At 46.2% G+C, this 11,413-nt stretch overlaps 1 protein-coding gene across 1 annotated transcript; it reads right to left on the reverse strand.

Annotated features, from left to right (window-relative positions):
• Positions 1–9,577: 9,577 nt before the first annotated feature.
• Positions 9,578–10,385, reverse strand: LOC123361677 (iron-sulfur cluster assembly 2 homolog, mitochondrial-like). The gene has a single exon (XM_045001751.1). The coding sequence runs from the start codon at positions 10,383–10,385 to the stop codon at positions 9,876–9,878; it is 510 nt and encodes a 169-aa protein (XP_044857686.1). The 3' UTR covers positions 9,578–9,875.
• Positions 10,386–11,413: the final 1,028 nt, after the last annotated feature.

An 11,413-nucleotide genomic window follows, 5' to 3' on the forward strand; every position in this document is an offset into this window, starting at 1 on the left:
AACAGGAGTACTTTGGATAAATCTGAACAGTTTGAAAGCTTAGTCATCAAAGTCCCTATCTCTGAAAGCAAAGATAAGTTCAGATGAAATATGCTACAGGGAATGAAGTGTTTATAGCAATTAATGTGCAGAGTCTATAGAAAAAGTCTCTGGTGTTAAAAAGAGACACACAGTGAGCTTGATTGCCAGCTCTTTTGTGTATCAAGTTGTGCAGCATTTCAGTAATTCCTGAACTAGAATCTGTGCAGGATGGAATGTTTTGGTCAGGATCCTCTGACATTCAGCAGCTGGTTTTGTTGATCAAAATGTTACATCTAAAACTCAGGATTTTGTGTTTTGCAGCTTTTGAAAATAGAATTGGGAGATGGTCACCTTAGAGCAAATGGCAAATCTGGGTTTCCTAGTATTTAATTATGATGAGCTCTTTTGGTGCTAATGTGAAACAATATGTAATTTCATGGCCTTTTCAACAGCACTCTTCAATTTATATCAAAAGGCAGAAAGAGCTTTTGATCTGGTCAACATTAATTAACTACAGAAAGGAAAATGAAGAAAAAATTGCCACTCTAACTTTTACTCTGAAAGCAGGTGAATCTACGACAAATGAACAGTGAAATGCAATGCATACATATAATATTTATTTTCTTTTAGGAAAATAAATAAATTAATATACGGTGCAAAAAATAGGACAGTACTGAAAGTGGGAAAGCAGCTAAACTCAGTGAAAAAGGTACCCTATCGTGACTATACCCCTATATTCAGCACTTTTACAAAACTATGGTAAATTTGTACAAAGTATGCCTTGTGAGGTATCACTTAAAAACTCATAATTTGCTGATCATTATTGTCTTGGTAAAATATGTCTGGCAACATTATATGCAAAGTTATAAGAGTCTACTGTATGATGTTACTAAGGCATATTCCAAATCTGGGAAAATAGTCCAAACCAGTATCTCAGAGACAAAAGGCAAACGGACATCTCAGCCAGGTGTGAACAAAATCGACTGAACAATCATCTGGGTAAGAGGCCATTCTTTGGCAGGAAGAGGGTATGAGCGAGAAATTTACATCTTGGCAAAAAGACTTCTTTATTTTGAATTCACTTAGCTTGATAAGTTAGGTATTAGTTTGTGTTTTACCTTTTATTTCTTTGTAATCAATTCTGACTTTTATGCCTCATTACTTGTAATAACTTAAAATCTATCTTTCTGTAGTTAATAAACTTGTTTTATCTAAACCAGTGTGTGTTTGGATTGAAATGTTTGTGAACTTCCATTTGAGATAACAGAGTTTGTGCATATTATTTTCCATTAATAAAATGATGGACTTTCTATGAGCTTGTATTGTTCAGGAGGATGCTGGACAGTACAAGACTCACATTTCTGTTGACAATTTTGGATCTGAGAATTTGCTGGTGTCACTCTAATTTAATTCAGGAGTGGGTGGCTAGAACATTCATGTCATTCAGCTGAGAGTAATTTTACATGTTAGAGGCATTGTGTGAACAGGCCAGGTGTGGTGGTTCTCACAGCAAAGCAGTTTAAAAGGCATCCAGGTTGGAGATTTGAGAGGACACAGATGTTCAACCATCCAGATTGTACCATGGGGAATGTCACATCTACCCTCGCTGTGATTAGCCTTGCTACATCCTGTGGCATGGTGTTAAACTGAAGATGCTGCTTAGCACCTGGCCAGTCTTCCTCCTCAGAACTCCTCCTTCTCCACAATGGTCTCAGTAACTAGGCTGATCTTCTCCTCCATGTATTTAGATGATCTCTCAGCAGGTCTACTGGATTGGGCCCCAAAGGCAAGATTGGTGGGGAAACATCTACTTTATGACTCCTTTATGAGCTGAGGTGTGTTTTAGGCCCCAAAGTGGCTGGGCAGTTTAAGGACTGAGGCAGCTTGAGCATGCACAGCCACTGAAATTCAAGCTTCTTGGGGACTTGAATGATGGAAACTAAGGAACCTAGGGGCAGATTCACAAAAGAATTTAGGCATTGCAATGCTAAGTATTGCGGCACCTAATTTTTAGGTGCTTAGAAAAATCACAGGAACAACACTGATCCACAAAGCCTGAGGTAGACACCTAAGTTCCCTATACAATGCATGGGGAGAGATAGGTGTCAGATTGCAATACACAAAGCCAGCATGCTAGGGAGGGAGCTATCTACATTAGCCAATAGGAGATGCCAGCAAGAGGGAAGTGTCCTAAGTGCTGCCCCCATCTCAGAAATAGGTGCCTCCCTACAGCCTTGATTTAGGTGCCTATCTCTGCTTGCGATCCACAACTGGGAAAACCTCTCCCAGAGTCAGACAGCTTAGTTGGGGTTTTTTTGGTGAGAATGAGTCAGGCTGCTGCCTCACTCCCCAGAAAGTGGGCAGGGGCAGTGGTGCCAACTTTATAACTTTTTAGGCCACTGGTTAGAGCACTTTTTCCCCATGTAATTCACATAATGGTTACTGGAATTGTTCCTTTCTCCCATGCATCACTAGTTATTTCTATTTATATGTAAGAAGAATATCCAACCCCCACAAGGGACTGTTAAGCTAAAAAGGCAAATGTATGTATTTACCATATGTCAAAAGCACTTACATTTATGAAGACATCTAAGAATTCTGAAAAGGAGGATTCATATGTGGTGTCAGCCCTAGAGTACCAATAGCTTATGCATTAACCTCATACATAAAATCAATACACATAAAACTAGTGTAATTGTACTCTGAGGGATTCACATAAAAATACCTCTTAAAATACTTTCAACGTGATGCACACACCCTCTGTGAGATACAAGGCATATTAGGACTATGAAGATTTGCTATAGCAAAGGAGACAAATCTAGTCTGATGGCCCATTGGCGTGAAATATCCTAGATATTTCATAGGAACAAAATTCACCATATTAACAACAATTGTACTGGACCCATTTCATAGAGTCACTACAGTGATTTGGAACTTAAGGGACCACTTACTAGGTCAGCTATGTCTAACCCCTACATGATGGCAGCCACAGGTAAGAGAAGAAACAGTATGAGGGAAGGGAGGACAATGGGTAAGGGTAATAAAATCAGACAGTTACATAGGCTAAAACTCTGGACAATTCAATGGTTCCAAATGATTTGAAAGGGTTTATTTTCCTTTTTTATTTTACATACAATCAGGTATTTGAGTACTACTCAACCTGGTCCACCTTGGCTGGCTGATTTTTGGTGGGCAATACAGTAGACATGGAACTTGAAGAGGAATGTGAAGGAGAAGACAGCAATGACTTTAATTCAGGTCACATGTCACCATTAGAGGACTAACTGCATCTTTATCCCCTTTCTAGACTCTGAGTGAACCCCCTCAGGTGATAGGTGTCTTGCCCTTACCTGTCTCGGGGTGGAGTCATGCGATTCTCACACTTAGACCAGGATCTAGCTATAGCATCCTGTGTATAGCAACTGCTTACCACCCTTCAGGTCCACCTGGGTTTCAGGCCCCAGCGTTTCCTTTCCTTGGGAACCCATGGCCAGCGAGTGATAGTATCAACTGCTTTCTTGAAACAAAGTATGTGTTATTTAGCAGTAGGAACAAAGCATTAGAGAGAGAAGAGGATTTTAAAACACAGGCTACAGGAATAGTTAGTATCATCTACACTTCATTACAAGCTAAGTTAGAGAAGAGTTAAGCCTATGTTGCAGGAACTGAACTTACATTTTTCGAGCAACCCAAGGTCATCTTGGGCTGCTGCTTGGTCTCAGTTTGTCTCTGAGGGTCTGTCTATACAGCCTGCGTAAGTGAACCTCCCAGCCTGGGTCAACAGACTTGCGCTAGCAGGGCTTGCACTAGCATTCTTAAAATGGCTGTGTAGACAGTGCTTTTAAGTTGTGACTTGGGCTGGAACACCTGCTCTGAAGCCTATGGAAGGGGTAGGTTTCAGAGCCCAAGCTGAAACTTCAATGTGCTTTCTGCACAGACATTTTAAGAATGCTATTCTCTCCTCTCCAAAGGAAAAATACCCCACCCCCCCAAATGCCACTTCCTCTGTGTGTCTGGGTTTGATTACCAGTGCTCAGAGATGTCTCTGTTACAGGGCCTAGGCGTGGAGACTTCCTTCTGCCTCAGACTGGTTTTACCCAGTTGGCCCAACAGGCCATTTAGGAGACCATTCCATCCATTGTTGGTAGTTAGACGCATTCCACCTTAATGACTTGTAATCATTGGTATTCTTTCCACCATATCTTCTTATGGGGGGAGGAGGGTGTGCTGAAGTAGTCTGACATGATCTTAGACCAATACATAGAGCACATTTTGGGATACAGATCAGTAATCCTTAGGCACTGTTCCTTGCATACTGATCAACCAGGCAGTCAGGGGGTATGTTATAACCCCTGAGGAAGTATCTTTTTTTTTTTTTTTTACCAAAGGTTTTATTCATCCTGATCATCCATTTGTTGCCTTTAAAACTTCTGGAACTGCTTCTTGGTGCCAGCAGCCTTTGTAACCTTGAGGATGTTGAATCGGACTGTATCATAGCAGGCACACACCCCACTCTTCAGGGGGAATTCTAATTGTCTGAGGCAGAATTCATTCCAGAGAGCTCCTTGGGGTGGTGATTGTGAGGCACATCGGAACCCTTGTGTAGTCCTTTGCTGCTACACAAAAGTAATCGGATCCTATTTTCTTTCTAAATAAGAAAGTATTCCACCCCCCCAGTAATTGCTCCACATAAACTTTATTTATACAAACACAAACCACTTCTGACAAGTAATGAAATGACCTTGCCAAGAAAAATTATTCTCCGAATTTTTCGTGTTGTCATCTAAAATTTCATTAAGATCCTTAATTGTGATTTAACTGCTTTATATTAATATTTTCATTACAATTCACATATAGCTAGAATGACTGGCAGTGACTTAGCAATGGTAAACTAACGGGAATATGAGGTTTTAAAAATGAACTGAAATTTATGTCCGGACTAATCATTTTCAAAAATACAAGATTTGTTTAATTTATTTTAATTTGTGGGATGTGGGTTTTTTGCTGGTGTGTTGGTGCATATAACTGTTTTCTAACACATTTTTGTTCTGTTTGCATATAGAACAGGATTGATTTCCACATTAAGAAGTGTGGTTGTGGTTAAGGCACTGTTTTACGCAGTACATCTATTCCCTCTATTTATTCCAGATTGTGAGCTCATTTTATTATTATTCATTTATAATAGGGGCCTTATCGTGCCAGGCACAATACAAACAGATAGAGAGAGAGCCCTTGCCCCAGAGAGCTTACAGTCCAATAACCAGGGCCGACTCCAGGCACCAGCACAGCAAGCAGGTGCTTGGGGTGGCCATCAGAAAGGGGTGGCACTTCCGGCTCTTCGGCAGCACTTCGGCAGCAGGTCCTTCTCTCTGAGCGGGACTGAGGGACCCACTGCCGGGTAAGTAAAAATTAAAAAGGAGCCAAGTTAGGCGTTCTTCTTTAGGGCACGGGGCCCAATTCAGAGGAATCAGAGGAATCAGCCTAAAGCCGGCCCTGCCCAAAAGTCTGCAGATTTAGGATCCTCAACCTTCCTCCCACCCAGTGGAGGGGATGCCAAACACTGACCATCTGAGAGAGCAGGCAATGGAAAGGAAATTCTAGGGGTGGGGGTGGGGAGCCTGCAGGAGGTTCCAGATCCTCTACATAGTTGGCATTCTGGTGGAAAGCCTGACCTGGGCCTAAATTCAAATTACACAATCTCTACTGATTACACATGAACCAGAAAGGGCACAAGTCCCAATTAAGATTTCCAGGTGAGTTTATGCTATAAAACCCCCATCTATGGTCTTGCAATGTGAAAGCATTTTTTCTGTACGTCACTGAGAGTTAAACTATAGAGTCACATTTCACAGCAGAAAAACAAATGAAACCCAAGTTTACTTTAAATCGATGTTTTTTAGTCATTATAATGTTTAATACAGCATAGGAATAATATTCTAGGATAGCAGCCCCTTGTATTTCTGACATCCTGTCACTCTTGCTGCAGACATCGACCTGTGTGTTTCAGCAGAAACAGCTCAAGCATGGCTAGGAACAGCCAGTGTTATTTAGAAGTGGCCTATAGTAATAATACAACTGAAAAATCAGGTTCTTATAAAGAAGTTGCTTCATAATTCATCTGTATACAAGGATGCAGTTTTCATTTATGAAGCATAAATTATTTTGACAAGAAGATGGTGCTGCATAAAAATGAATTTGGTTTTCATGACATTAGTTTTGAGGTTGTAGCAGGCACACTCAGAGGCCAGCAGGCCTAGTGGGCAGGCTGTGGCTCAACAGTCCCCAAAGTGCTGGGATGGCCTTGCTGGTGGTCTGCAGGCCTGGCAGCTGGAGCTGCAGTCCATCGCTCTGTGGTGCTCCACGAGTTCTCCTGGCTGGATGTGGGGAGGTGCAGGGCCCAAGGGGGGTGGTGGTGGAGGGGGAGAGACCAAGGAATGTCTGAGTTGCCACTTCCTGATACACCAGACCAGCCTCCCTGGGCCACTTCCTACCTTCCCCTTCTCTCCTTAGTTTGGGGGCATAGTCACAGTACTCTGCCCCCACTTGTGGAGCATATCCAGGTCAAATGGGTACTCCCCAGCTCACTTCTCACAGTGTCTAGTTACTCTCCCAAGGCAGGGAGTAGGGAAAAGAGAAAAGGTAAGGGGAAAATCCTGGTTGGGATTTAACCACAGTCCAGACCCTTCTCCTGTGGATCTCTCTGTCCCAAAAGCTGATTTCCTCCCTTTAGTCCTGTCTCCCTCCCCCCCACACTTGGCTGTTGGAGTCACCCTTTCCCCTCCATATGGAGCATGTTCCACAGCTGAAGCGTGGGGCCTTCGTGGCCCTGTACTGCCCCTTCCCTCCCATATAATTTCTTTGGGGTCTGTAAACCTCACCACAGAGGTATAATTGTCCTGTACATCACTAATATTCTGAAAAGACATTCCCACCTCCTTTTGCATATCCTAGAACAAAACTTCAGAATAACGAAAGTGTAGCAAGCTTCTGAATAATGTAGCCCAGGTTTGGCACAAGTTCTCCATCATGGTAGGACACAATGTAGGAAATTTGAGTTAGACATCAAACCTCAAAAGATTCTCATCCCTAACTCAGTACTTGATAGGTTATTTAGGTTTACAAATCCCTTCTAAAGCTATTTTTCATTAGTGCATGACTGTTTGTTGGGTTATTTTTAGTAGCTATAGTTAGGGATAATTGGGAGAAAAGATGTGTGAATCTTATTAGTTGGAGATGACATTAATGGGAGTTATGAGGAGCGCTATTCATACCCTTCCAAGTTCTGTTTGTGTGAAATTTGCTGCATGTACTCAATATTCGAGAATGCTTGGTTTGAGTGAATCTGATTTTCTGATAGTCAAATCTCAGTGAGAGTCCACAGATCTCGTTAGGGCTTAATAGACTCATGCCCAATTTCTTCACCAGTTTCACTGAATCCATATCTAGAAGGGACCGCTGATCATCTAATCTGATGTCCTGCATAACAGAAGTCATAGGACTTCCCCAAACTCTCTGTCTGAATTAGACCGTGTCTTTTAGCAAAACATACAATCTTGATTTAAAAATTGCCAGGGATGGAGAATCCACCATGACCTTTAGTAAGTTGTTTCAATGGGTTAGTTATCTTCACTGTTAAAAATGTGCATCTTATTTGCAGACATTTGGCAGTTCAGATTTAGAAGTGAGATTGGGTTGCTGGTCTGCAACAACAAAATTTGGATATAAAGGAAATATTTTCCCCTTCTAAAATTGTTATAGGAACACAAAAACCCCCAAAACAAAACAAAAAAACCCCACAGTTATAAACAGCAAGGCAGTTCTCAATAACTGGATGAATAACAAAGTTAATAATGTAGTAGGCCAATGCTGACCAGACAGAGAGGAGTCAGAACACTGGCTTCTAGACATTTCCAGATGGGACAGAGATCTCAGCTATTATGCAGCCTCTCTTGTTACAAAATACAGTGGAACTGGCTTCTGCAGAGCTTGACAGATGCTCCTGATTCCACAGGATAGACTCAGTCAATCACAGACATGAAAGAAACATTACAAAACTTCCAGCAGACTTGTGCACGGAATTGATCTTGGTATAACATTATGGTGGGGGTTGTGTAATCACACAAACTCATTGGGCATGCTAGCTGCCTTCTAGTCAGGCTAAATGAGGAAAATTAAGTGCATCTTTGTTTAGCGATAGATGAAAACTACTGCCCAAGAACTAGCCCTCATGCAAACCTGGGCAGTGGCTGGGACATGCAGTTGAACAGTTTTCCTGGGGCATGATAACAATGCAGGGGTGGGGGATTGATTTGATTGCAGGTGTATGTGAGCACAAGCACTGCAAGCAGCAGAAGCACCAGAGAAGCAAACAAAAGGCAGCAAAGAAGCCTCAAAGACAGTCAGAAATACTTGTAGCATTACTCTGAGAAAAAGCTCAGAGAGATTTTTGGGTAGAGAGCTGGCTGGAAAAGGGCTTGGAATAGTGAGCAAAGGAACTGTGTCCTGCTGTTTGATTCCTACTAACATAGGCGCCGACTCCGTTGGTGCTCTGGGGCTGGAGCACCCCCAGGGAAAAATTGGTGGGTGCTCTGCACCCACCGGCAGCTCCCCGCCCCAGCTTACCTCCACCTCCGCCTCCTCCCCTGAGCGCACCGCTTCTCCCCCCTCCCTCCCAGCACTTCCCGCTGCGAAACAGCTGTTTTGCGGCAGCAAGCACTGGGAGGGAGGGGGAGGAGGGGGAACGTGGCGCGCTCAGGGAAGAGGCGGAACCAGGGTGGGATTTGGGCAAGGGGTCCAATAGGGACGGGGGGGGCAGAGTTGAGGTGGGGACTTTGGGGAAGGGATTGAGATGGGGGCGTGGCAGGGGCAGGAGGCAGGATGGAGGCGGGGCTGGGCCGGGGCGAGCACCCACCGGTGCCTGGAAAAGTTGGTGCCTATGCCTACTAAGTTCAGGGAACCAGGACTTTCTGTTCATTCTTTGTAAATAGACAGGAATGCATCAAATATACTTGTCTCCATCACCAGGTTCTCCTCCTAATGGAAAGAAACCTCAAGACCCCAAATGTTGGCTAACCCAGTTAAACCTTAGTAAACTAACTAAGAATTAAGAAAACAATAGAGTTATAAATGGTTAAAAGTTCATTAACATATACATATTTGCAAAGTCCTTATATCAGGTTTGTGGCAGGGATGGAATAAACTGCTGTCTTGCAAAAGTCTCTGTTAACTTCCATGAGATTGGAAGGTCCTCAGTCCATTGTTCAAATACTCCTTTTGGCTGTAAATCCACTCTCCAGAGAATCGGAGTAGGAATAAGATAAAATGGAGAAGTCTCAGATGTCCTTTATATCCTCTGCCATGTGCATGGAAATTTACTGTCCCAAACAAAAGCCCACAGCCTCTGTGTGTGGAAAGTTACTGACTAAAGATGGATTCTGAGGTCACGTGTCCATATCACATGCCCTTACATGCAGTGATGAGCTGCCAAAATCTTAACAACGGGTTCCCTATAAAAAGTTCTGATTTAACAACGGGTTCCCTATAAAAAGTTCTGATTTAAGGGATGTTCGTCCACTCATTATATTCAGCAGTTCCTGGAGCTTCATAGAGGACAGAAGATGCTTTTGTGTGGGATTTAAAGCCTATTTCAAACCCTTGGAGGGAGAGCCCTATAGGTCTTGGCTGCAGACTCAGTTCAAATAGGCAAACGGGGATATTTGCAGTAACTGTATAACAGATTGAGGAGGACAACTGGGGAAGCTGAGAAAATAGCAAAATGAGAAACCCTTGGAGACAATGCTGAGGACAGTCTCTGGCTCAATGTCCACCCAAGCAACACCCAAGGAGGAGTCCACTCAGAGTCTGACAGAGAAGGATGTTCCACACGAGCAGCCCTTCTCAGCCTGTGGATTGCTCACCACCTGGAATGAGTTGCGGATTAGCTCCTGGCTGAAATCCACCATTGCACCTTTCACAAAGGCCAGGCTGTCCACATCCACAACAACACGAGCACCACCTTGTTCAAACAACCTGTCATCAGGATTGATAACTGTGTCCAAGGAAAACTTGTACTGGAATCCAGAGCAGCCACCTCCCTCCACCTGCAGCCTGAGAAACTCAGACCCTTCTATAATCCCCAGCAGCCTCTTCACACAGCTGTTGCTGAGGTAGATCTGTCCCTCACTAGAGTCAGACACTGGTTGCCCTGGCTTAGAAGAGGATGATGCCCACTGCACCCTGATGCTTGGTACATAGGCTCCATTCTGAGAACAGGGTGGTGTTCTCACTAGGCACAGTAAAGTAGGAGAAAGGCTGCTGCTGCCAACTCCTGGCCCGGCACCGGGCCCTAGCGAGTCCCTGCGCATTATTCCTCTGGCAGGGTCACACTGCGCAGCGGAGCTAACCGCACCCTCGGCCCGAGCCCTCTCCAGGGGCGCCCCCCCCCCCGGGAACGGCCGGGTCATGCGCCGCAGCGGGGCTTGGCGGCGCCGCACGCTCTCTGCACGGCAGGGGCCGGGTGCTCGGGCGAGGCTCCAGGAGGGGAGCTGCAGGCGCTTAACAGCCGGGCGGCGCGGGGACGGCGATGCCACCCCGGCCGTGCGGCGCCCCCCACACGCGCCAGGGACGGAGAGGGGACCCCTAGCTCCACCCGAGCCAGTAGGGGGTGGCCTGCGGGGCCAGGCGGTGGCTCTTCTCCCCACCTGGCCAGCGGGACTCGGGAGCAGCCGCTGCTGCAGCTCCCACTGCTGCGGAGGGAGGAAGCGGCCGCTGGCCAGGCTCGGCGGCTGCAGCTCTGGCGCCCACGAACCCCCCGAGTCTGGGCCTGCTGCGGGGACCCAGCGGGCACACCGCGCGCGCCCAGCCCCTGGCCAGTCGCATCTGGGCTGGCTGCCCAGCTGGTGCAATGCCGTGGGCGACCCCGGAATAGGGGCAGCAGGCCCCAGCCCCCCCAGGTCCCACAGGGGAACGAATGGGGCTGGGCTGCCGATGCCTCTGCCGCGGGATTGCACCAGCTGGGCAGCCAGCCCAGATGTGACTGGCCAGGGGCTGGGCGCAGCGTGCGCGCTGCTGGGTCCCCGCAGCAGGCCCAGATTCGGGCCCGGGCGCCACGTGCTTGGTCACGTCCTCCCCCCGCGGCAGTGGGAGCTGCAGCAGTGGCTGCTCCCGAGTCCCGCTGTCCAGGTAGGGAGAAGGGCCGCCCCCCTACTCTCCCTCCAGGTGCCAGGCCGGACTCACACTCACCCCGACTCCGTGCTCCCCTGCGTCTCCTGGGCATGGCGTGCTTGGTAAGAGGCGGGGATTTGGGGAGGGAGCCAATGGGGCAGTAAGGGGGCGGGGATTTGGGGAGGGATCCAATGGGGGAAGGAGGGTGCGGAGTCGGGGCAGGGGAGGG

Source organism: Mauremys mutica, chromosome 1 (assembly GCF_020497125.1).
Source record: "Mauremys mutica isolate MM-2020 ecotype Southern chromosome 1, ASM2049712v1, whole genome shotgun sequence".
NCBI lineage: Eukaryota > Metazoa > Chordata > Testudines > Geoemydidae > Mauremys > Mauremys mutica.

Excerpts from the sequence above, each read along its gene's own strand:
- LOC123361677 (XM_045001751.1), bottom strand. The coding sequence starts at position 10,385 with ATGCGCAGGGACTCGCTAGGGCCCGGTGCCGGGCCAGGAGTTGGCAGC.